General features: G+C 44.6%; 1 protein-coding gene across 4 annotated transcripts in view; it reads right to left on the bottom strand.

Moving 5' to 3' along the window:
- Nprl3 (NPR3 like, GATOR1 complex subunit) overlaps nt 1-22,314 on the bottom strand; it is a 44,335-nt gene extending 22,021 nt beyond the window's left edge. Inside the window, exons 1-7 of one of the 4 annotated variants that reach the window (XM_040748399.1) lie at nt 22,048-22,314; nt 16,127-16,196; nt 12,705-12,743; nt 9,313-9,442; nt 7,298-7,372; nt 3,676-3,829; nt 1,399-1,480 (exon numbers count right to left, since the gene is read on the bottom strand). In XM_040748399.1, coding sequence (XP_040604333.1) covers nt 1,399-1,480; nt 3,676-3,829; nt 7,298-7,372; nt 9,313-9,442; nt 12,705-12,743; nt 16,127-16,196; nt 22,048-22,165 — 668 coding nt within the window. In that variant the 5' untranslated portion in view covers nt 22,166-22,314. Of the gene's footprint in view, nt 1-1,398; nt 1,481-3,675; nt 3,830-7,297; nt 7,373-9,312; nt 9,443-12,704; nt 12,744-16,126; nt 16,197-22,047 lie in introns of those variants that run through there. The other 3 variants (XM_040748400.1, XM_040748401.1, XM_040748402.1) reach the window with 3 other exon arrangements.
- Nucleotides 22,315-26,569: the final 4,255 nt, after the last annotated feature.

Here is a 26,569-nt window from a genome sequence, read left to right as displayed (position 1 = left end):
GTTCCTGTGTACTAACAAACAGGGTATCTGGCCAGAGGAAGAATCTTGAATATTGAATATAGCTTTTCTCATCAAAATCTCAAATTCCTGTGCTCCAGATTGGTCCACTAGGTGGCACTGTGGTGCATCAAGTCCTGAACTCTGCTATACAGTCTTACCTTCCTTCCAACTTTCCACCACAATCCCAGTCCATTCTTTTCTCTTTAGAAACCTGAAGTCTCTGTTGGCTTTTTACTTTTTTTTTAATGCCATGTAGCCCAGCCTTGTCTACATAAGTGAGACAGTTCCAGGCCAGTCAGGGCAACATAATGGAACCCTGTCTAAAAAACAAAACAAAGACAGACAGTGTCACATACCTGCAATCCCAGCAGGAGGATCTTAAGTCTCAAGCCAACCTAGACCACTTAGTGAGATGCTATCACACACACACACACACACACACACACACACACACACTCTTTATACTTTAACAGAGTATTCAGCCAACAGAGTATTCAAATCAACATCAGGTTTCCATTGTGTCCACAATACTTGCCCACCCCATATAGTCAGTGTCTTCCAGAGCACAAACTATCACAGTCAACTCCGGTTCTACCCACTGAGCCTTGATTTCCTCATGTTAAGCAGGAGCTGTCAATGAGGCCCACTTCAATAAAGGTGGCAAAGAACTTGGCAGTAAGTTAAGCTCAATAAAATGTTAGTTTTTGTTTTGTTTTGTTTTGTTTTTTTGGTTTTTTTGAGACAGGGTTTCTCTGTAATGTTTTGGAGGCTGTCCTGGAACTCACTCTGTAGACCAGGCTGGTCTCGAACTCACAGAGATCTGCCTGCCTCTGCCTCCCAAGTGTAAAATGTCACTTTTAATGGCTTAATGGTTGAAAAATATTTTCGGGCTTTTGTGTATAGTCTTGGGCCAAGCTTCTGGTTTTTTTTGTTGTTGTTGTTTTAATATTTTTGTGTGTGTGTGCATTGGTGTTTTTCCTGCACATATGTCTGTGTGAGGGGTGCTGGATCCTGGAGTTACAGACAGTTGTGAGCTGCCATGTGGGTGCTGGGAATTGAACCCAGGTCCTCTGGAAGAACAGTCAGTGCTCTTAATCACTGAGCCATATCTCCAGGCCCCAAGCTTGTTTTAAAAGGAGTCTGGAGTGATGAGTCCCTGCTGAGTACACATCACTCAACAAAGGGGCTGCAATTTGAAAAATGGACACCAAGATGGTTTCCTGAAGAATGACCACACAGCTATCCCTTCCCTAACCTTTTTTGTCCCTGTCTCAGCAGAGCTCCAGAACACACACACCAGAGCATTATCCAGCCCATGGCAGCATTGTCTGTAGAATGCTTCAGCTCTGGAAGCTTGGGAAAGATGACCCAGGAGAACAACAAGCATGGCCGTCTTACCTGTCATAAGCTTCTTTGAGGTCTCTAGCCAGCTTGCACTTGGGTAGGATGTGGTGGAACGGAGACTGAGGACCTTCGTTTGCTACAAGAATCACAACAGATAAGGATTTATAGCTTCCAAAGCAAGAAAATACGCACAAGCCAGAACAGGAATTATCTTTAGAACAAATTCAACATTAATAAGTAATGTTAAAGCAATGTTAAACTAACATCAGGAAACTCCTTGTAATCATCATCATCATCATCATCATCAATGTATCCCCAATTCCTGTAAAAGTAGACTCACACTGATTTGTGAAATTATTTCTATATGAAATACCTTTATTTAAACTTGTCACTGGCCCATACAACCTTGTAGTAACAGAAGCAAAGCATTCCACTGCCTCCCACGGAAGGAATGTCTCTTAGATCACTAGATCTCACCTTCTGTTGCAGTGACTGGGTAGTCCCATGCCATATCCACTCCTCTTCCCACACTTGTATGCTAATTATATTTGTTTTTATGACTGAATTGTCTTTTATTAATCTTCATGAATCTCTAACAAACATATACATAATTAAGATGAATGTGGGGTTTTTAATATTTAATTTTTTAGCAGATTGTTGTTGTTTTGGGTTTGTTTCTTTCCTTTTGACAAGGCCTCAGTCTGTAGCCTTGGCTGGACTAGAACTCAGCTCTGTAAACCAGGCTGGCCTCAAACTCACAGAGATTCACCTGCCTCTTCCTCCCAAACCTGAGATTAAAAGTGAGTACCATCAAAGAAGAGGAAATAAAATTTCTGGATTGTTTAATATCATATTTATAACTAAAATAGAAAATATAAGTGTTTGTTTCTTTTTGTTGTCATTTTGTTTTGGGTCCTGGGGCTGGAACCCAGAGCCTCACATGTACTAGGTAACCACTCTATAACCATTTCCAGATCCGCAATACAATTGTTTTGCTTTGGAGACAGGGTCTCTCTATATATCCCTAACTGAACTGGAACTCAGAGATTCACTAGTCTTTGCCTATTAAGTGTCAGTATTACACACCATCTTAGCTGGGCAGTGATGGTATACAACTTTAATCTCAGCACTCAGGCGGCAGAGGCAGACAGATCTCTGTGAGTTCAAGGCCAGCCTGGTCTACAGAGTGAGTTCCAGGACAGCCAGGGCTACATAGTAAACTGTCTCAAAACAACAACAAAAAAGTGTATACTACCATACCCAGCTAATTTTCAAAGAAAAAGGGTAAATTTTTTACTGAAAATATACTAGAATCAGGCAGGACTTTGTTAATTTGTGTTACTTTAATCTAACTTCTGTTCTTCATTCTTTCTTCTATAGCTGCTAACCTAGTTAGTGAAAGGAGGCCGAGATTACCAATTTCTCTCCTATGTTTGGTCCTTTGGGCACACCAAACATTACAGTATCTGTCAGCAAAGATTATTTATTTCTTTTTTTATGTGTGTGTTTTTTTTGTTGTTGTTGCTGTTGTTTTGTTTGTTTGTTTTTGTTTTTCGAGACAGGGTTTCTCTGTGGCTTTGGATGCTGTCCTGGAACTAGCTCTTGTAGAACAGGCTGGTGTCGAACTCAGAGATGCGCCTGTCTCTGCCTTCTGAGTGCTGGGATTAAAGGTGTGCGTATATTATTTCTTATAACTGGTTAGGGGATAGTTAGATTCTTCTTCATTTAAAAGCCAAGTATGGAAATCACTTATTTTACCAGAGCAATGCCAGACAGAGGTACCTGTCCTAGGTGAAAGATGATCATATAGCAAGCAGTGTGTGTGTGTGTATGGGGGGGGAATATTTCCTATAGATATCAATTCAGACCCATCCACATATAAACTCCTAGAAGAGCCTTCCTGTGCCCCTGATCATGACCAACTCAACGTGAAGATCCTATAACGTCTCTGGCCAGTTTCTGCTTACTAGCTGTTGTAAGGACTTCCTCTCCAGTGTCTAGCTCACCAAATGCCAAAGCTTTGGTTAGCTTCTGGCTGTTCTGTTGTGGTATGGAAGAGGCGCTTGGAATCAGAGAGATTCTCTGTACTCTCAGCTCACCCCAAGTCCACAAAGAGAACTGGCATGCGATCAAACCTGCAATCAGGCAGTAAGCCTGCCATTCCTGCATAGAGGATCTCTTTAGTGTCCCTGAAACTAGAGGGCCAATTAGGAGCATTATCTTCAATTGCCTCAAAACAAAGCATAGTGACCAGTGAGTCCTCTGGAAATACTACACCAAGAGAAGTCATCAGCCAGACCAGACCCATGCTCAGTAAGCTGCCTCACTTACCGTCAGCCATGGCTGACACCTCATCCTGAAGTGCTAGGATCAGTTTGGCCTCTCGAGTGAGGTACTGGCAGCGGCGCTCCTCATGCTGCAGGACAGTGGCAATGCGCCGGGACAAGTTATGTAGACAGTTTATCACTGATGGGTCAGCGTTGGCCTGCGTAAGAGAGACCAAACAGTGAATATGTACACAGAGACACACAATTTAGTGAGTTCGAGGCCAGCCTGGTCTACAGAGTGAGTTCCAGGACAGCCTCCAAAACAATACAGAGAAACCCTGTCTTGAAAAACCAAAAAAAAAAAAAAAAAAAAGAGACACACAATTTAAAAGGAGCTAATACATGTGTATAGCAAAAGCATAGACCATGAAAAAGGCCCTCATTGCCAGACGGTGGTGGCACATGCCTTTAATCCAAGCACTCAGGATGTAGAGGCAGGTGGATTTCTGTGAGTTCGAGACCAGTCTGGTCTACAAGAGTTCCAGGACAGGTTCCAAAGCCACAGAGAAACCCTGTCTTGAAAAACCAAAAAAAAAAAAAAAAAGAAAAAGAAAAAGGCCCTTTCCAATTCCTTTCCACTAGGTTCCTCCTCATAGAATTACCTTCCCGAATTCCCTGTGCGTATTTAATTTACAGCCTACCTACATAAATGCTAGCTGACACCCTATCTTCTTGTCTTGGGAACAACTGTCTAGAAGGCTACAGAGATGACTCTATGAGAATCCTCTATGAGGAACACACATTCCCATTATGCTAGGACTGTACAGAAAAGCTAGGGACAGCTAAGGGCACAGATCTCACAGATCCCACCCATCTGTTGTGTGATCTGGGTCACAGATCCTCATCTCAGGAAGGACAACCAACTGAGCAGAGAAAACCAGTCAAACACATACAGTACTCAGAACAGAGGCTGCCCTGAGCAAAACCTTGGAGGTATCTGTAATCATTGCTGTGCACTGACCATTCATGAACATGTCTGGTCTACAGTACAGAGGAATTCATTCAAAACTGGCCACACTGTTACAGAAGCATTGTACTGTTTGCTAAACGTCTGCCAGGGATGAGTTCTTCCTAGCAAAGAAGACATAAGTTGACCAGAGTACCAGCAGGCTCCAGGTCCACGTTCACCACCACCCCTAAAAACCATTATCCATTGTGCACCCACACTGACTAGGTCAAAGCAGCATGCGGAAGCTTCTCAGGTTAGCAGTGTCTCTCATCCCTCTGGAACCTATCAGAGACCACAGTCAACCAGGAGGTGTACACACCCAGAACTAGGGTGGAGCAAGCCACTGTGGGATCTATGGAGATGCTTGAAGGAGCAGATAACTGAGCCAAGCATGACTCAGTGTTCCTTGAGGCCACCAGGACTGCTGAGTAATACTTTGGGGTACAGGGTTAGAAGGGAGAAGGACAAATGGCAGTACTGATTAGGACCTCTGATGCTGTTTTCCCATCCTATGTATTTTCCAGATGACCCTGTGCCTATTACCTTTAAGTCAAAATCATACCCAGACAACACTCTGTTTACCTGGAACTGGAGAGATTTTCTATATTCCCAGTAACTCCCATCTTTACAAAGGGAACTAGCACGTGGGCAGACTTGCAACAAGGCCATCTACCCTGACTCTAGAGGCCTAAGGTATCCCCTGACCATGTCCTAAATGGGCTGGTTAAAGAGTATGTACAAATGCCCCAAAATAAAAATATACATTTAGAAAGAGTCTGAGTAAAAACATTTCCACTAGAAAAGAAGGGAAAAAATATTGGACACAGGTTATTCCTCTGAGGAAGGACTGAAGTCATAGTTGCATCTTACCTTCTGCTGGAGGTGCCACTAGCTGAGGCAAAAAGCATCCTACATCAGCTGTTGGGAACCAACTGTTTTAGTTTCCCATTTGTGCAAAATGGTTCCTACCTTCCCCCCATCCCTATAAGGCTCAATGACATACACTGAAGGGATATCTGGTATCTCCTGTTTACATGAGCTAACACTGAGGAAGCTGCCACCGTGAACATGCCAGACTTTAATGGCAATGCTTACAAAGAGCATACTTGCAACTAGGTGTGACAGCTTATCCCTACAATACCAGCACTTGGGAGGCAGAGGTAGAAGGATCAAGTTCAAGTCTACATATGAAGTCTGAGGCCAGCCCAGTCTATGTGACACCATCTTAAACAAACAAAGTAAACTTCCACAGTACAGAATAGGAAGCAGCACCAAAGTGACTATGTCATCACTCGGGCTTCTTGCCAAAAGCTTGTATTCAAATATAACACCTCCACAGTAACTTCCAGTCTGTAGGACACAGAAAGTCGGGAAGCAGGTATCACAGTCTACCCAATAAGACAAATCTGGATGTGGAAAATGTGATGGTACAATGGGCAGGACAGCTAAGACTAGTAGAGACAGAGATACCACACATAATGAGTAGGGTCTGAATCTTGGCTCACACAGGCCAACTGGAAAACTATGTTCTCAATCAGGAAGTTTTAATGGACTAGGTAGGTATCGATTAATGTCATCTTATCATGGTTAATTCTTGTCAGATTGAAAAATAATAACCATTACTTTATAGATAAGTCTTGTAGTAATGGAATAATGAGTGAACATACAACAGGCATGGGGCACATGCCGATAATCCTACCACATTTGTGAGGTGGAAGCAGAAGGATCAGGAGTTCTAGGTCATCTTCAGATGCATAAGAGTTCATGGCCAGTCTGGGATATGCAAGACCATGTCTAAAAAGGATACAAAAGCCAGGCCGATCTCTGGGTTCGAGGCCAGCCTGATCTACAAAGGGAGTTCCAGGACAACAAGGAATACACAGAGAACCCTGTCTGGGGTTTCTTTTTTGAGGGTAATAGGGCACTAAGATAGGGTTTCATTTACATACGCTGAGCTCAAACTCACTAGGTAGCAGAAACTGCTTATCCTATCTCAGCTCTCCAAGTGCTGGGATTATAGGAATGTACCTGGTCTAGCTGAGTGTTCATCTGTTTTTAAACTAGGATCTCATTCTGTAACATAGGCTGGCCTTAAATTTGTGGCAATTCTCCTGCATGAGCCTTACAAAAACTGGGATTACAGGCGTGTGCCATCGTATGCTTTATTATTTTTTTTTAATTTACTTAATTTTATTTTATGTGCATTGGTGTTTTGTCTGTGTGAGGGTGTTGGATCCCTTGGAATTGGAGTTACAGACAGTTGTGAGCTGCCATGTGTTTGCTGGGAATTGAACTGCGGTCTTCTGGAAGAGTAACCAATGCTCTTAACTGCTGAGCCATCTCTCCAGCCCCCACCACACACTTTAAAATGGGAAACATTCAGGACTAGGGATGCAGCTTAGTAGCAGAGTGCTTGCCCAATGTGCATGAGGCTCTGGGTTCATCACTACTGTTAATAAAGTAAATAGTTATATGTATGAATTTTACAAAAAAAGTTTAAGGAGAAAGAGGAAGAGGGAAAAACAATGAGCTACGCTCCACCTGCACACCATAAGGGTCAGTGTCGTGCCCACAATCTGAGCCCTGGGCCAATGAAACTGGCTCTTCTCCCTCAGACCCTACTTCCTGATCTGAGCACTCATACACTCACTGACTCACCATCAGTGGAAACACTCACCCTCAGTGCAAACACCACATTAAAAAGAATCATGGTGGGTGCTTCCCGCTTTGGAGATGGATCTGTTTTGGAGACCTGTAAAAGAGCATAATTCTAATAAATGAAAAGACACGACATCCTGTCTGTGTGTTTGTGACAGGCTATCACTATGAACTTCAGGGTGACCTAGAACTTACTATGGATCCAAGCTGGTCTTGAACTCACAGTGATCCTATCTCAGGCTCCCAGTACTGGAAATGGAGGGGTGAGATGCCATAGCCAGCAGAGAGTCGTGACTTTCTACAGAAAGTTGTTAGATCATTCTACTTCATGCATGGAGAAAGGCTCTACAGTGTGGTAAAGTGAGAGAAAAACATCCCCAGTCTTTGAGAAGCCATTAATGCTTTTGCTCAGAGAAGAATCAACCACACAAACAGATGAATTGCATGTGTAGAAGAAGCAGGATGGCTGGCTCTGAGTTCCATGATTGAAAGAATCAAGCTGACAATGTCCAAAAGTGACAGGAAAAGAAAGGAATGCAAGTGGATGGAGAGCCCAGAAACCATGCCTCTGCTGCCATGGCAAGGGCTCAGGATATTTAGAAATGGGACAGTGCTTAGCAGCCCTGATGAAAAGGAGTAGCCAGTCTTGCTACAGAGCCAAGTCGCTATCTCTTCCAGTTCTGGAATCCAGGCAGCTCCACTTAGAAACGCCAAAGCATTCAAAGGTACCTCTCTGAAAGCCACCAGTTCTTTGAGCCTAAATACAAGTGTTGCCTAAAGAGGGAGTTAGAACTCTCTCTATAACACCCAGGAAATGTACCCATCCCTACCTGTCACTGCAATTCTACAGGAAGTGACTGTCAACTCTCCCCCTCTCCATCCATAGATAGGAACCCAAGCCCTGTCATTAAAGACTGTTGTAAAAGACCAGTGTAATGCCGATGGTGGTGCACATCTTTAATCCCAGCTCTCGGGAGGCAGAGGCAGGCGATCTCTGTGAGTTCAAAACCAGCCTGATCTACAAGAGCTAGTTTTAGGACAGGCTCCAAAGCCAGAGAAACCCTGCCTCAACCCCCCCCCCCAAAAAGACCATTGTAAGGAGGAAGGGTATTATCAAAGGGGTAGGGTATTTCCAATGACCTCAGAAGCTCCTCACGTGGATGAAGCTTGCAAGTCACAGCTCAGCTCTTTATACAAGTTCTATATGGTACGGCACACCCCTTTTGAATCTAGGTGATGCTGTTTAGATCCTGCCTGTGTGCAAAGTTGACTGGCTCTAGTGGACAAGTGGCTTTGAGTAATAGCACAAACCACCTTGCTAGTACTCCTCAGTACCCAAATACTCATCTACCAGAAACAATATATAAGGTTAGCACAAGGGCCGAGTGTTGGTGGCACATGCCTTTAATCCCAGTACTCGGGATGCAGAGGCAGGCGGATCTCTGTGAGTTCAAGGCTAGCCTGGTCTATAGAGCAAGTTCCAGGACAGGCTCTAAAGCAATACAGAGAAACCCTGTCTTGAAAAAAGCCAAAGGGGGGGGGGAGGGAGGGAAAGTTAGTACAATACATGCTAAAATATGCTGGCTATTAAAATATTTAACAGGAAGTGCTTGCACCATTTAGAAAGTTCAGGAGTTAGAGAATTGCTAGTTAACTTGTTCTATTACCTTCTCTGAAAGCAAACACCTTATATATAAGAGGAAAGGCCACAGTTAGTAGAGACACAGAATGTAGTCAGCAAAGGCCAGTAACAGAGCTAGGGATGTAGCTCAGTGGGTCAACAACTGCATAGCACATGGAAAGCCTTGGGTTCCATCCATCACTAAATAAAAAACAAGCAAGTACCCCCTGTCATCATCTTCTGGATTCCCGGGACCTATAAAGGTACACAATTCAAGGTAAGTACCTGATCATGCCTGCTGTCCCTATGGCACATTCACCAGCATCAATGTTGGCATAGTTCTGACCTTAAGAGCCAGAAGAGGTCATGCCCACCCACCCTAGAGAAGTCCTACCTGCTGAGGAGAGCCATACCTGCCCCAGAGCATGCTGCAGCAGTGTTGGGTGCCCAACAAACCGTACATTATCAATCTTCAGTTCAAATTTTTGGCCGCACATTTCAGACTTGGTTGCCAAAATTGTTGCCAGAATAACATCCGAGAACCTTAGAATTTTAAAAAGGCAGGATGGAAATACATTAACAAAAATCATAGCACCCTGTCCAAGTACCCACAAGTGGGGAGTGGCTCAGGAAACAACAGTTCTGTGGAGCTACTTTGTCCCCAGTGGGTGGCATTTCTATCAGTGGCTCTCTTGTAGCAATCCCAAGGATAGGGATGTGAAATCACCAGAATTACAGGTAGAAGGCAGGAGAAGCACAGGCTGAAGGCACATGCTGTCATTTATTGCATGCTGAATGAAATTAGAAGAGGAACAGCTGCGATTTGCATTTAAAAGGAGGATCAGCTGGGGCTGGCACTGCCCTTAGGAGCCACTCATGGAGGCTCACAGGCAGAAGGGCCTCTCCTTACTGTACTTTGGTTTGTGGAACTGTACCTCTGTACCTCTGAACCTCCATGACTCCAGGCCCTCCACAACAGGGCCACAAAAAGGACAGAGGACAGAGCTCAAGATGCATGCAGTATGCTAACTACATCCCTCTCAGCATAGCTGCCCAGCCCTTCCCTTATCCTGAACATGTAAAACTTCTCAGTTCTTAATGAGGGAATTTTGTACAAGGCATGCAGTTGCAGTGTGTTACAGGAACATGGGATGCATAGAAACAAAATGTCATAAGTAAGTGGGAATGGCTGAGTGTGAGAACTCACCCCTCCCAATAGGCATCTGTACATCTGTGCCCCTACTGGTAAACCTAGTCCTCCCTGTCTGGGGGATATGGATAAGTGAGTTGCCTGCAGGGTGGAGAGCACTGGGGCCTGGTATTGCCTCTTATCTCAGAGACCAGCAACTGAGGGCCTCCACTGTAGACACACAGGCACTGTTTCTAATCTGGCCCTGGAGGGACAGAGCACCTATGCTCACCTATCTACTAAGGAAAGCTTTCTAATATCTAGGGAGGGTGGTTTGGAGAAGACAGCTCCATCACTACCAGAAATATAGTCTGCCCTGGGCAAGAAGACCCTTACAGTCCTGAAAGAGACTATTTGGGGCAGACATTCCATTGAGGGATGGAAAACAAACTGACATCATAATTCCTCCATTACAAGATGGAAAAGGAAGGTCAGCTTCAAACAGCTGGTGTGGCTCAACTCCAAAGCAGCAAATGACACTGGGATAAAAAGTATCTAGGATGGGGCATTCATTCCAGGCCACCCTACACAAAGCAGGGCCGTAAGAAGAGTGACCTGGAGGTAGCAGGAACAGAAGCCTGGCTATAGTCAACATGTAAGACAAGCAGCTGTGCAATTCTCCCACTTCTGACCAGGCCAGTAAGAAAGCTCCAGGCTACTACGACCTGAGGGGCACTGGCTCCCTGTAGAACAAGCAGGATCCTCCAGCTGCCATGGGGCTCCTGGGCCCCCAATAAACCAGACACAGAGAGTTGGTCAGAAAGGGCTTCCTTGCCCTTTGCAATGAGGGTCTGCTCAAACCTTTTAGCACCAGTTTTATCACTGACATTCTGGGACCTGCAGGACCCATAGCCAAGTCTTCAGTTCCTGCTTTCCTAGAACATTAATGTCTGGAGTGATTAAGCAGATATGAAAGACTCCAGCATCTCAGACCAGGGCATTATAAGTTTTCTTCAAAGTCTACACATCTCTCTCTGTCCTATTCCACCTGTTTGAAAGACACATCAGGATATTAAAACCCTATCAAACACTTGAGCTCTGATCCAGCCATCATTTCACATCACATCTAAACAAGCAACAACTGACATTCCACCATCCAAAAGCAGCAGATGGGAGAATGACCTTAACCATTCTGCAACAATTCTTCCTTGATAGTCAAAAAACTCCACTAAAAATCTTCGCTGTCATGAAGAGCCACAGACATGCCTCAGCTCTGGCCATGGGACTCCCAGAGGCATGCAGTGGTATCTCAGTTTCCATTCATCCATACTAAAAGCTAAACATGCCCTTGAAGGAACAAAATCAAATCTTTCCCCTGGTGAAGTTAAATCACAATGCCTTAAGTGGCTGTCCTGGAAGTCCCTGCATAATTTACCATCGTATGCATCTGAGGTCTGAGCTGCATGTGACCTCTTAACATAACACATTCATGATGAAAAACACTTGCTTGGCTATGAACTTCACATAGTGTTTGATGATATAATGTGCACAAAGATAAAGTCATCTTGAGACATAGCCAATTACAAAGGACAAGGTTTATTGCTTCCTAAATTTACAAAAACCTTTTTGATGGTAAAAACATGGTAAATATAAGATAACAAAACGTGGGGTTACAAAAACTAAAAATTTCTAACTTGAACAGCTAAGAAAAGCTTACTTAGGAAGAGGTAATAGTCCAGTTAAAAAGCAGGCCAAAATTCTATTTTTAATCATTTTGGAGTAGAGCTACCCAAAAACAGAGAAGGAGAAAGATTGGAAAGGACTCAACTCTACATCCTCAACCTGCCCCCCTTTTTAAATGTGGATGTATGTGCACAGGTGTGGACCTGAGGCTTTTGGAGGACAGAAGAGGGTACTGGATTCCCTGAAACTGAAACTGAAGTTACAGACAGTTGTGAACTGCCACATGGGTGCTGGGAATTGAACCCTGGTCCTCTTAAGAGAAAGTGTTCTTAACCACTAAGCCTCTCTCCAGCCTCTCAGCCTGCCTATTGATGGAAAGTCACACATACTGTATGTATATCCACAGCCTACACAGGATGCCCTATTAGGGAGGCAAGACAGTGCAGCCTGTAAAAGCTCCATATCACCTTCATGGGGGCACTTCTGTTACTTCTTGGTATATTCAGTTAAATCTAAACCTGAGTATCTAACTACACACTAAAATACTCAAATACTGTTAATAGTGTCTGTCTATCTTTCTCTCTCTATCCCTCTCCCTCTCAAAACTAAAGGCAAGGAACAATCATCACAGGCCCCTGATATGGCAGTAAAACAGGAGATAAGAAACTCACACATGTTGGCCCAACATCACAGGACTATTTGAGGAGGTTTGCACAGCACACCTGGTCCAGAAGTCTCTCTGGTACCAGCCGACCATGCTTTAGGTTGGGGGGGAAGGGGGGTGTAAAATAGCTAAATAATTCTGGATGGGAAAAGGGAAGAGGCTGTGGGAAAATTTGGGCTTTTGAGAGGCAGGGAGGGTTCCAAGCTAGGGCCTATGCACCTCGTTAGTCATTCTTCAACATTGAGAGAAATTAGGCAGTAAGCACAATTACAAGAAGAGAAGGCAGCCGGAATCAAGACAGAAAAAAGGTGGAGGGATCTTGGTCTTACCCTGCAACCAATTGCTCATCGGTTGGAGGACATGGCTTGCTGAAATGGGAACAGGACTATCAAGACCAAACAAAACATTGTTTCTTAAAAACCACAAAAAGTTTTAAGGTTGTCTTATAAACACAGTACTAAAATCTAGCAGAAGCACCATTATGAAGTATTAGCCAAATAAATCGACTTACCAGATGAGAAAGAAGACATACATACCCCAGATGAACACTTACAAGGGATTTTTCTTACTAAAGCTCAAATTCTCACAAACAAATACAGGCCAGGAGAGAGTGAGAGTCACTGTTCAAAATTAAGGACATTGGAAGGCTAGACCCTAGTGCCACAAGACTTAGCTGGACAGCTGGGTACAAATGCATTATCTTTCCAAGAGATCAAATAAGATGCCCAGACAGAAAAGCCTTCTGAACTGTGGGATCATATGAGTATCTTCCAGCCCCAGTTATTGAAACACTGGACCACCTGCATACTGACCTCCCTGAGCCTCTACCCGAGGGTAAGGAGGTCACAGTAGAACAAGCATGCTTTTGCCAGAAAACTGGAGTTTCTGTACTATCTGACTTAGATTTTTAGGAACTTAATAGTTTATGTTCCTATGAAGAGCGATTTGTTCTAGAACATGCTGCTGCTTTCCAAGCAACCATGGGAAGCTACATGAGGGCACTATCTGGACCACCCACAGCGACTCCCTGTCCAGTTTGCTCTCATCAACAAACAAGATGGCCAAAGACTGTTGTAAGAGAAATACATACTAAAGGAGCCATTTCCTAGCAGCTCCAAACTTAAGCTCATCAGATTACACAGCACTGAAGTTTAATAGACTTCACCCAGCATCCCAGCAGCTCAAGTTTCACCAGCTTTATCCCCTACAACTAGTCAAGTCACAATGGGCTCTCCGACAGAACTTTTTACAGTGGTGGATACATTCCAAGTGGCATCTATAATTCAGTAGCCAGTGAGCACCTGAAGTGGCAGGGTGGTGACGACACTTGGAATGGGGGACTAAGTTGCTAGATTTCTTTTTCTTAATTTCAGAGACATTTATTTATTGACTGATTGGTTTTTTTGTTTGTTTGTTTGTTTGTTTGAGACAGGGTCTCCCATATCCCAAGTTAACCTCAAATCAATTACAAAGCTCAGGATGGCCTTGACCTTATGATCCACATGTCTCCACCTCTTAAATTCTGGGATTACAGGAATTCACCATCATGCCCAGTTTATGAAGTGCTAGGAATCCAAGTCTTTCTGTGTAAACAGCCACTGGCCAGAGCCCATGATCCTGACTGAACAGCATAGCTCTGGTCCTTGATTACAAAGGGCTGACAACCCCGCCTAGCTGACAAGCAGGAATATCCTGCAGGTTCCCGAAAGGAAAGCACCTTTGGGAGCAGCCGAGGATGACAGAGAATGAGTGGGCTTTGCAGCAGCACTGCTTCAGAGAAGTTTGAGCTGGGGAGCTAAGAGGGGCCCAAAGGAAGTTAATCTGCATCCTGTAATCATGGGGCAAGGGTCAGCAGATGCTACAGAGTATTACCAAGTGAAACAATTCTCAAATTCAGTTGAAGAACTCAGACAACAATACTCTCCTCCCACTGTCCTCTCTTTTTCTCATGCTAAATACTGAGATGGGTCCCTAGAAAACATCTTTGTAAATCCCTGAGTTCAACTGCAGGAATTAGACGCTGCCGCTGCCGTCATCCCTAGGAAATGTCTCTGCCAAAGACTGTTCAAAGCCAGGCACAGCAGCATGGTGTCCTTTGATGCCATTATTCTGGAGGCAGAGGCAGAGGCAGATGGATCTCTGTGAGTCTGTAGCCAGCCTGGTCTACAAAGTTCCAAGACAGTCAAGACTACACAGAGAAACCCTGTCTTAAAAAAGCCTGGAAAAAAAGAAAAAAAGGAAAAAAAAGATGACTGTTGAAACTTCCTTTCCAGTGAACTCGGGTTGTGGGGAGTGATCGTGAGGGCAGTCCTGCTCCAAGGTGGTCTGTGGCATGTGTGGAAAACAGTACGCAGGGGCAAAACAGTTTTGTTGTTTTGAGACAGTCTCATGTAGCTCAGGCTGGCCTCAAAACTTGCTAAGGATCTGAGTCTGGCTTTAAATTCTTGATCCTCCTTGCATTCACCTCTAAGTGCTATTATTAGAGGCAAGTGCCACCACAGCCAGCTGAGGCAAAAGCTATCCGTGTGCCTGTGACACATTTATTTCAAACTACCATCCTTAAAGGGGAAAAAGACAAACAAAGAAAAAACTCTCAGGCCTCTACATCAAGAACCTCCTCTAAAAGGGGATCAGCAATTTTCTACCCTCAGCTACCCCAAACCGCCCCTACCCCCACACTCTACCATGCTCATAGGAGAGGATACAAACCACACTTTGGGAGCTGAGGATGTGGCTTACAGATCAAGATGGTAGACTGTGTTGTTCATGCTTAGCATGCATGCATGAAGCCCTGGGTTGGATCTCCTGAACCACATAAAACTGGATATAGTGGCACATGCCTGTCATCCCAGCATTCAAGAGGTAGAGGCAGGAGGACCAGAAGGTCAAAGTCATCCTCAGTTGCACAGAGGCCAGCCTGAAACCTTGCCACAAAAACTAAAAGTGAAATAAAATAAAACAAAACCAAAGCAAAACAAAAACAAAAAAAACTGGCATACTTTTGGTGCTGTAAATCACAGTGGTAGATTTGGTGCCTCCTCAAAGAACTGACAGGAAACATCACTGACTCACTACATAGCAAAGACCCAGTGTGGGAGTCTCAGCTCTTTCCTTGGGACAGTGGAGGTGCTATCCTTTACCCCACGCAGACCTTGTCTATGTTTCAGGGGGTCCAGGACCAGTAAATCACAATCTTCTCTCCATTTCCTACACTTACGCTGTCTCTCACTAACCTTCAAAATGCACATAAGAAGGCAGGAGGGGGCTTATGAATGTAGTTGCGAGACCTCCTAGACACAGAAGAGGAGTAAACATGGGGAGAAGGACTTGCCTTTCACCCAGGCCTGAAGGAGTGTCAGGCATGGCAGCCCCTGCTGCCACCGTCACCTGAGAAAGGATGTGCCCTGGCTGCACTGTACCTGAGCACCTGCACCTGACTGGGCATGTGCTAAGGAATCAGGTCTGAGCCTCTCATTGGAGAGAAATGTATCACGTGGACATGCCTCATTCATCCTCTGGCTCCTTTATGAACCAACTAGCCATAGCTGGTGCATGGGCCGAATCTCTGAGCAAGTCAGGGTCTGGCAGTGCAACCCTAGCTCTGTACTACCTAAAAGCACCCATTACTTGGAGGAGAAGGGCACCAGGTTTCTCAGAGGGACAAACATCTGGGACAGCAGGAGGCTAGAGCTCTGGCCAGGCCTAGGAAGAGAACCAAGCATCCTGTCCAGAATGACTGGTGAGTCCTTACCTGGAGTCACCATCCTGGTCATCAACATGTTCAGCCGTGTTGCTGACAGCATATCTGCTTCGTGGTTTATCTGCGTGAGGGCAAAAGAAGACTGGCTAAGAAAGCAGAACCTCTCCACATACAGGATTGTAGGGCCATTAAAGCCCATGGCTTCCATTGTCTACACAATTAATAGTCAGTTACAAAGAGGAGCAAACTCACACATCCTGAAAATATTAGGCTGAATGAAATAAGTCTGATATACAATGTCAATTACTACTTATATGAAAACTCTATAATAAGCAAATTCATAGGGATAAAAGTCAACTGGACATTGGCAAGGGCTGGGAACAAATGAATTATTTATCATTACAGAACTTCACTTCTGATGATGAAAGTTTTGGAAATACATAATGGTGATGGTTTCACAATGGAAAGAATGCAGCTGACAGTTAAAATGGCAAGTCTCGTGTTACAATAAATGATCAGGGGTTAAGGATACATGGAGCTCAGTGGTAGTACTCAGCTTGTGAGACCAGGTCCTTTCGGGAGCAAGAAGTTATGACAATGTGGGGAAATGGTTTTTTGCTACTCTTTGGAGGAGGGGACTGAAATAGGATCTTACTATATAGCCAGGGTCAGTCTCAATCTCTGTATAGCTGAGGCTGGACTTGAACTCCTAATCTATCTCCTAAATGTTGGAGATTATAATGTTGGGATTATAGATGTGAGCCACAAGGCCAGCTATGGCTCTTAATCTTCTTACATAAAAATTTACGCATACATAATTATATGTGTGTGGAATATGTATATAAACACTCTCAATGTGAAATGGTGATCAGATAGGAAAGAGAAAAGAATTTTTAAATGTACATACTATAGCCTTCATACACATGAACACTTCTTTACTAGAATACTATGGTTTAAAAACCTGTTTAAAATCCATATGATAAACTGGGGGTGACAGCCCATGTCTTTAATCCCAGCATTGGGGAGGCAGAGGCAGGCGAATCTCTGTGATCTCTCTGAGATCAGGCTGGCCTCAAACTCACTGAGATCTACTTGCCTCTGCCTTCCAAGTGCTGAGATTAAAGGTGTGCACCAACATAGTCCATCAAGTGTGCCTTTCTTTAATCTCAATTTTTAGGAGGCAGAGGTAGACAGATCTATGTGAGTTTGAAGCCAATCTGATCTACACAGTGAGTTATAGGCCAACCAAAACATCATGAGACACTGTCTCAAAAAATAAGAATAATAAAAACAGGGCCGGGTGTTGGTGGCACATGCCTTTAATCCCAGCACAGGGAGGCAGAGGCAGGCGGATCTCTGTGAGTTCAAGGCCAGCCCTCTACAGAGAAACTCTGTTTCAAAAAAACAAAACAAAATAATAATAATAATAATAAAAACAAAAAAAGGGGCTGAAGTGAAGAGATGGCTTAGCTGTTAAGAGCACTGGCTGCTCTTGCAGAGGACTTAGGTTAGAGTCCCAGCCCCTATATAATGACTCACAACTGTCTGTAACTCCAGTTCTAGATAATCCGATGAAGTCTTCTGGTCTCCATGAGCACTGCATACATGGGGTACACATATACACATGCAAGCAAAAATCCCAGACACATTAATAAAAATAAATATATTTATATAAAAATAAAAATAAATAAATAGAGCAAAGCAGTGGCAGTGAGCATCTTTAATCCCAGAACTCAGGAGGCAGAGGCAGTCGGATTTCTGAGCCCAAACACAGCCTGGTCTACAGAATGAGTAGCCAGGGCTACACAGAGAAATCCTGTCTCAAAACAAAACAAAAACAAAAAGTAAGTAAGTAAATAAATAAATAGAAAGGGACTCTAAAGAGAATACAAAATGATCACCAAGGAAAAAACAAAATACTAGTAAGGGAGAAGAGAATGAACAGAATAGTTAGGATGCAGGTCAATGTTGAGGCACTTACAAGGCCCTGGGTTTCATGTTCACCACTTAAAAACAGGGTGAAAGAATACAAAATATACTATTTTCTTGAATGGGAATATTTAACAGAAAGATCTGGTTTTTTCCCCTATTAATCAGAACATTTCGAAAAGCTATTTCTGCCCTCTGGTCTCAGTGGCAGAAGCAAAATGATGAAAGAAACATCATTATTTGCAAAGGGTCTCAGTAAGCACACATACTGTGTTCCCTTCTGAGGCTTACCACCTCAAGAAGTTAGCCTGTGGTAAAAACGCCTGCCTACCCTACCAAACACAAGAGAAACTCTAACTAGAGTGCCAACATTAAGACACAAAATACAGCCAGGACAGGGCAAATGACACACCTAAAAACGACATTTTGCAGCAGGCATGTGGCCTATGCCTTCATCCCAGCACTTGGAAGGCAGAGGCAGGTGGATGTCTGTGAATATGAGCCCAGCCTGATGTACAGAGATGCTTCCAGGCCAGGTGCTTCCCTGTTTCAAAAAAAGAAAAGATATCTATTGCAGCAGATTCAGGAATGAACTTTGCGAAGGGGCAACACCTGAACCCAAGAAGGAAGCTGCTGCGGCATCCAGTTCACACTGAGAATTCCAACAGTCAAATAATAAATGTTCCAGTTTTAAAAACGAGGGGAAAGAAAGCCACCTCTACCTCCACCTCCAACAAAACACCAACAGTTTGAGAGTACAGCCTAACACACTGATACGAAAATTTCTGGTGAAAAATAGTCAAAATTTCCCAGGATAATACAAAGTAGGAAAAGGCAGTAAGTGATGAATCCTACCTGTAGTAAACATAACACAAGATGATGTGAGACCCACATGTAAAGAGGCCATTAAAAGAGAAAAGGAAGGTAGCTGGGAGTGTAGTTCATTTGGTACAGCACTTGCTTAGCATGTATGAAACCCTGCTTGGTTCAATCCCTAGGACCACATAAAAGCATGTTACTGTACATGTCTGTAACCCCAGCACTCTGGAGGTGAAAGCTGGAGATCATTCTTGGATGCATGGAGAGTTAGAGGTCATCCTCAGCTACATGAGACTTTGTACCAAAGAATAAAACAAACCAAAAAAGCAAAACAAACCAAAAAACACTAGAATTTAGTGTATGGTTGAGGTGAGGTAAATTACTCAATAAGATCATACAGCCATATGGAAAATTGAATTATGTTGGCTTTTGAGAGTCAACATCAAAGGAAATTCAACAACCATATGGCCACATCCTAGCCTGTCACAGCTTCCCTTCCACAGGACTCTAAGAGGCAAGCAAGCAGCACACACTTAACTCTCAGCAAGTACCCAGACTGTACCAGCTCTTATATCAAGATAAATAAAATTTAAGGCCAAGAGTGGTGGTTCAGACCTTTAATTCCAACATTCAGGAGGCAGAGTGGGAGGATCTCTGTGAGTTCAAGACCAGTATGGTTTAACTCCAGGAAGCCAGGGACCCTGTCTTAAGTAAGTAAATTAATTTTAAAACAAGACAATAAATGTTCTAAAGAAAAACTCAGGAGAGTTTTCTCTTGTCAATAATCCATGCTCACTTGCAAACCTAACACTCCAGAACCAGAGAGGAAAGATGTCACCAGTTTAAGACTAGTCCAGTCTACACAGTAAATTCCAAGGCAGCCTGGAATACAGAGTCACACCCTGCCTCAAAACAAACTGACATCATCATCTAGTAGAACAGAAGGCCTTAGAGATAGCAAAACTCAGAAACCACAAGAAACTAGATTGAAAACCTAACTCCATAAAAATCAAATCAGAAAAAGCAAACTGGCTACCTACTGTGATTAAAAAAAACTTTTTGTTTTTTTGAGACAAGATCTTACCATGTAGTTCTGATTAATCAGGACCTCACTATATAGACCAGGCTGGCCTGGGACTCAAAGATATGTGCCCACCTCTGGCGCTAGAGTGCTGGGATTAAAGGCGTACCCACCACTCCTGATCCAAAATTCTTACTTTTTTGTTTTGCTTTTGTTTTTCAAGACAGGGTTTCTCTGTGTAACCTTGGCTCTCCTGAAACTCACTCTGTAGACCAGGCTGTCCTGGAACTCGCAAAGATCCACCTGCCTCTGCCTCCCCAGTGCCAGGATTAAAGGCGTGTGCCATCACTGCTCAGCAAAATTCTTAATTTTTAACTCAAATATATAAATAATTCTTTAAAGTCTATAAGGAAAAATTAAGTATTCAAGAGGAAATAAGGCACAAGATAAGAACCTTCTGAAAAGGAAATTCATATGGTTGGGAAGACATGCTTGTTCTCAGTAAGACAAATCCACAGTAAAACTATCAGATACAGCAAGGTGGTGATGGCACACACCTTTATCCCAGCACTCAGGAGGCAGAGGCTGAGTGAACTCTGAGTTCGAGGCCAGCTTGGTCTACAGAGTGAGTTCCAGGGCAGCCAAGGTTATATAGAGAAACCCTGTCTAGAAAAAACGAAAGCCAAACCAAACACTATCAGATGCAGTTTCTTGTCATCAGACTAATAAAGACTGAAAATTAATCTGTTTAGAACATGACCATTAGTCCTCAGACTCAACCGCATGACTCCAGATTTGTTAGTACAGATATTCTACAAAAGAAAAATATCACCGGGCGTTGGTGGCGCACGCCTTTAATCCCAGCACTCGGGAGGCAAAGGCAGGCGGATCTCTGTGAGTTTGAGGCCAGCCTGGTCTACAGAGCGAGTTCCAGGACAGCCTCCAAAGCCACAGAGAAACCCTGTCTTGAAAAACCAAAAAAAAAAAAAAAAAAAAAAAAAAAGTAAGAAAAATATCCAGAAAGGACATGTGGGGTTTTTGTTGATGGCAGTGGCGGTGTTGGGGCATGGGTGTGTGGCCTATGAGCTCTGTCGAGGCCAGAGCAAGACGTGAAGTGTCTTCCTTTACACACATCTTAATGCCTTGAGACAGGGACTCTCACTCAACTAGAACATTCATTACCCGTCAGGCCAGGCTGGCTGGCCAGGGAGCTCTCAGGATGACGTCATGCCAGCACATTGGTGCTGAGGGTCCAAAGTGAGGGCCTCATGTTTGAGAGCAAGTGCTCTTACCCACTCAACCTGCCGGGCCCCAAAAAGACTGAAAAACTGTAACAGAGGACTAGATGAGCAATTCTTAATATGCTCATCTCATGGAACTTGCTGCAGCCATTAAATGAACAAGCCTCTACAAAGGTTGATCCTGTATCCGAGATACAGGCACAAGTTCAAACAACAATGGGCAAACTGTATTTCCACTTCCACTTAACAGGGATGTGTGCTTATGCTTGTGTTTACACGAAAGGTTCTGGTAGCCTCTATAGGGGATATGGAAGGCGGTCCTGAGAGCATGACACCAACTTTGTTTTTGTAGCTTAGAAGCCTTTGTACCATTAGTGCCAAGCTTTAAGAATAATATTCACCCACAGAGGAAGGCTATGTTCTCACACAGCCGAGCGCTACAATTAGGAGAGGGTGTGGTCTGTGGTGAAGAGACTTCACATTAAAACGTCCTGAGGTTCATGGGGGTGTGGGGGGCAACACAGTACTTTATTTTTCGGTGGACACACTTTTGGAGTTATGTACTGGAGGGGTGATTATCAAAATGACAGTGGGCCAAGGAGTAAGAGTTCAAGTGCAACTTCATACTTTCTAAAAGAATTAATAAATTTGTGTCTATGCGTAAAACCTGATGTCTTTTTCTTTATGTCTGGAGAAAAGGCTGGCCCTGAACTCATGGCAATACTCCCGCCTCGGCCTCTTGAGAGCTGGGATTACACATGTGCACCACTGCAAGCGCTTGCAATCCTGACGTATTTTTAAACTGCTTCATAGGAGCCGTGCCGTGGCCCTCCTCCTCCTCCTCCTCCTCCTCCTCCTCCTCCTCCTCCTCCTCCTCCTCCTCCTCCTCCTCCTCCTCCTCCTCCTCCTCTTCGGCACTGTGGCCTGCGCGGCAGGGCGGGTGGCCGCCAGGCGCCACTTACTTGTCTGGGACGCGGGGTGCTCCTGGCTCCTCTGGAAGGGGTACCTGAAGAGCAGCTTATTGCCCCTGCTGCCCGAGCTCACCAAGATCACGCTGATGGGGCTGGTGTTGTCCCCCATCCTGAGGGGGCCGGGGCGGGGGCCTGAGGGGAACTCGTGTGGGGACCGCGGAGACTTAAGAGTAGGAGCCAGAACCAGGGGCCGGGCCCGCGGGGACACGGAGGAAGCCGGCGCCACGGCCCGGACACACACGCGCGCGTGTGCGCCCTCACTCTCGCGAGACTTCACCAGTGCCGGGGGTGAAGAGCCGGGGAGCGCCACCATTCAGGACCTCTGCGCAGGCGCGGACGGCCGGAGGCGCCGGCGCCGACACCTGTTCTGAGCTGTAGGGGGCTCTTCACAGGTGTGTGTCTGTAGTTTAAAGTCATACACTTGATTTGACCAGAGAGTACAAACCTAAAAATATGAGAAGGAACTGGCCTATGCAGAGTATGCAGAGAAACTTTGTCTCGGAAAATAAAAAGAGGTCGGGTTCATACCAGTCTGGGCATCACATAACAATAAAGAAGCATTCATTTATTTGTGTCCCAAAATTTATAAAGACAAAAATAGTCTTATTGCATTTTTTTAACTATTACTCAAAGAGAAGGTATCTTTTGAGTATTTGCCAGTGTCTGAGCATTGCGCTTACGCTGCCCTTTGATAGTTTGAGTGTGCTGTGTGAAAGGGATGGTATCCTCCTACTCATTTTGCAAGTCTCCCATGTTTCCCAGCAGGGGTCCCTAGAAAGGAGTGAGGAATAGTGAGGGAAAGTGAGGCTGGGAGGGAAGCAGATGGAGATATGGACTGGGGGCCTGGGGATGGCTAAGAGAAGTCGTGGGACCTTCCCACAGAGACGGTGCCCAGGCCCTTGAGCCAGGAAGGACTGTGGTCCAGGCTTTCCTCCATTAGCCAGGACCTTGGAACTCCAATGGTCATTTCTGGGATAGCAAGGGCCTAAATCTTAGGACCCACTTTTCACCAGCAACCTTCACAGGAGCAATCACAGTTTTCTTTCCTATGTAATAGTGGCAGACAGGCTTGGCGGTGGAGACCTGTATTTCCAGCTACTAAGGAGACCAAGATGGGGGGAATGTTAAAGCCAGCCTGGGCAACTCAGTGAGAAGGAAAGAGAAGGCTGCAGACGATGTTTAGTTGTGAGCACGGAGAGCCGTAATGCTCAAAGCCCTGGGCGCAATCTTTTCTACCACCGCTAACTCTAAAATAGCCGTGGAAATGATGTTCCGTGCACGGCAAGTACCAGATCCCATTCTACAGCGGCCTGGTGTACTTCCCTCCCAGATTGCCTCACCCTGTACTGACAGCACGGATACAGAGCCCAAGACCTCTATCTCAGCCCCATCTCAGCATCACTGCTAAGAAACACCATCAGCTATTACAAAAATCAGAACTTAGGGTCACACTGTGGCCTATGGATCAGTGAACGCCACTGTGGACCCCGGTTTTCTCACCAGAAGTAGGATTTGAAACTGCTCTGTGAAGCACCAAGGCCAGACTAGCTCTGCAGGGCATATCTTCAGACTCTGCTGTGTTAAAGTTCCATAGAAGTGAGCCCTCATTCTTTTTATGTGCATTGGCGTCTGGCCTGCATGTCTGTGTGACATTGTCAGAACCAATGGTACTTGAATTACAGATAGTTGTGAGCTGCTTTGTGGGGTGCTGGGAATTGAACTTGGGTCCTCTGGAAGAGCAGCCAGTGCTCCCAACTAGTGAGCCATCCCTCCAGCCCCCAAGAGTCCTCATTTAAAATTTAAATAACATGGTTTCATAACCTCCTTTATAGAAGAAATAAACTTTTGGACACTGGAACTTTGGACCCTTACTCCCCATCCCCCAGGGTCTCCTTTGTGTAGGAAGAGGAGACCATACAAAGTCAGGCCTTATCAATCCTGTCACTTGGTCAGTCAGAGGACTGGGTGGGGCTCACAGACACTATCTGGGAGCCACCTTCTCCACTGGATGTTCCTGTATCTCCAAAAAAGAGCCACTTGCCCTGAATAGCAAAAGGAGAGTTTTAAATGCCATGTCCTGAATGCCTATGGCTAGAGGTGACCCTTCATTCATAACACCGAAGTGAAGTGGAAGCTAAGTCATCCTAGAGGTTTAAATGGTGACACTAAACTCAGAAGGAGAATTTGCCCTGCCACAGTCACCTTTCTTGGGGGAGGGGGCTCTACAGATCCCCAGACTGGTCTTCTACTTGACTGACCACACAGACATCTCAGCCCATGTGCCTGGAGCTCGCAATCCTGACTGCAGAGGAGCAGCGTCAACATTCTAGACTCTGCTCGGGTCTGGACTCTTTGTGTCCCCAGGTGGAGAAGTCAAGACTGGCCTCTACCGAGTCAGCATTCCAGCCCACATTAAACCATGCAGCTGGTTCCCTCCTCCATTGGAACCAGGGCACATTTACAATCTCCCTGAGCTTCTCTTCCTTATCTTAAAAAAAAAAAACAGTGATGATAAAACTGCCCTTGCAGAGTGGCTTTGAGGGTTGAGGACTCAACACAAAGTGAGTTTTGTACCGTGTGAATGAAAGAGGTAAACAAAATAAACAAAATAAAGGGACCAGACCCTCACTCAGCCCCTGCTTTAGCAGCCAGGACAGGCTACAGAAAAGACCTCTGTAGGCCTCTGACACAAGGAAACTCCAGATTCCCCTGGCCTCCTGGAGTCTAGGGCCAAAACTGAACACAAAGAAACTCCGGACACCCCCTCCCCAGCCTCCTAGATGCTGGGTTCCTGGGAACTGTTTGGCCACAAAAGAAACTCCAGGGGGGACCAAAACCTTCCCTTTAGTCTTCAGTATATAGTTGTGAAAACTATTGGTATCTGTATACAACAGGCCACCTGCAAATAACAAGACAATGCCATAGAAACCACAGAATGTTCCCTCACAGCACTGACCAGTGAAAATAATTGATACACAGATATTTCATGCCAAAACATGACTTTGAGAAATTCTCCTGATTGTTCCCAAATGTCAACCAATCAGAAACTAACCAGTACCTACTGATGTAATCCTGTAACTTTTGGCTTTAAAACTTAGCATTAGACGGGAACTTCACTGCCTCTGGAGGCTGCTGCATCAGCTTGCTAGATGGGGTCCATGTTATGGTTCGATGAACAATCATTAAACCTTGCTTTTACAGTTTGGTGGGTCTTCCTGGTGGTCTCTGGGGACTTTGCAACTTGGGCACAACAGTGAGGAACTTGTAAAGCAGTTGATAAATGTCACTGATCTTATGTCATACAAAAGCAATCCAGTATAAACCTGTTGCCAAACAGACACCATGGCTTTGCAAAGCCTTTAAACGTGTGCTTAGAATCTCTCTTAATGCTGACATTTGGACGTGCCTTATCCTTGTTTGATTGTTTTGTTTTGAAACAGAGTCTGTCTACACAGTTCTGGCTGTCCCGGAACTCACAATGTAGATCATGCTAGCCATTTGAACTCACAGATGTGTGCATCCCAAATGCTGGGACTAAAGGTGTGTGCCACCACACCCAGAAACTAGTTATTTAACTTTATATATCTTATATTCTGACTTGATCTGAGTCGAGAGAATCAGAAGTTCAAGAGTTTGAGTTTGATGAGTTCTATGGCTCTATGGTGAGTTTGAGGCCAGTTCTAAACACACAAAACCCTGCCTGCCCAAAAATAAAAATAAAAGTGAATTAAAAAAAAACATAGGCATCAAGGCATGGTGGCAAACATCAGCAACCCCAGCATCCCAGCGGTCCAAGCAGGAAGTAGTAATTTTCAGCCCCTTGCTTCATAGCTTGTTCTGAGCTGGGCTGGGCTACACAGTAAGGGTCTGTCTCGAAAAAAATACAAAAAGTTGACAGGTGTGGTAGTATATGCCTGTAACACTCAGGAGCCAAAGACAGGAGGATTGCTGCAAGTTCAACACTATTGTGGGTTGCATAGCAAGTTCCTGGGGAGTTAGGTTTATATAGCAAGACCTCAACTCAAAAGTCAGGACACACACACACACACACACACACACACACACACACAGAAACAGGGCCAGTGAGATGGCTTAGTGGGTTAAGGAATCGCCACCAAGTCTGACAACCTGAGCTCAAACCCAGGGACCAACATGGTGGAAAGAGCCAATTCCCACAAGTTATACTCTGATCTCCAGACATTGCCCTGGTGTGCAGCAAGCTCCCCCAAAATAGTATATAAGACAAAATTTATTCTTTAAATACAAAAATAATAATAGCATTTTTAAAGGTAAACACTCAGTAGCATTTTGTACAATCATGATAGTGTACAACTCTCACCCCTTTCTAGTCCTAGAACACTGTCATCACCCCAAAAGGAATCTTCCTATAAGCACCCATTCCCTCTCCCCTCTCTCCCCAGGGTAACTGTAATCCACTCTCTATGAGTCTGCCTGTTCTGGACAGCTGTTGTACATGAAATCACAATGGATAACTTTGTGAATCTGTTTCTCT

This window comes from Mesocricetus auratus, unplaced genomic scaffold (genome assembly GCF_017639785.1).
Source record: "Mesocricetus auratus isolate SY011 unplaced genomic scaffold, BCM_Maur_2.0 Super-Scaffold_100007, whole genome shotgun sequence".
NCBI lineage: Eukaryota > Metazoa > Chordata > Mammalia > Rodentia > Cricetidae > Mesocricetus > Mesocricetus auratus.
The sequence above is the reverse complement of the archived record's forward strand: the minus strand, read 5'-3'. Positions and strand labels throughout refer to the sequence as shown.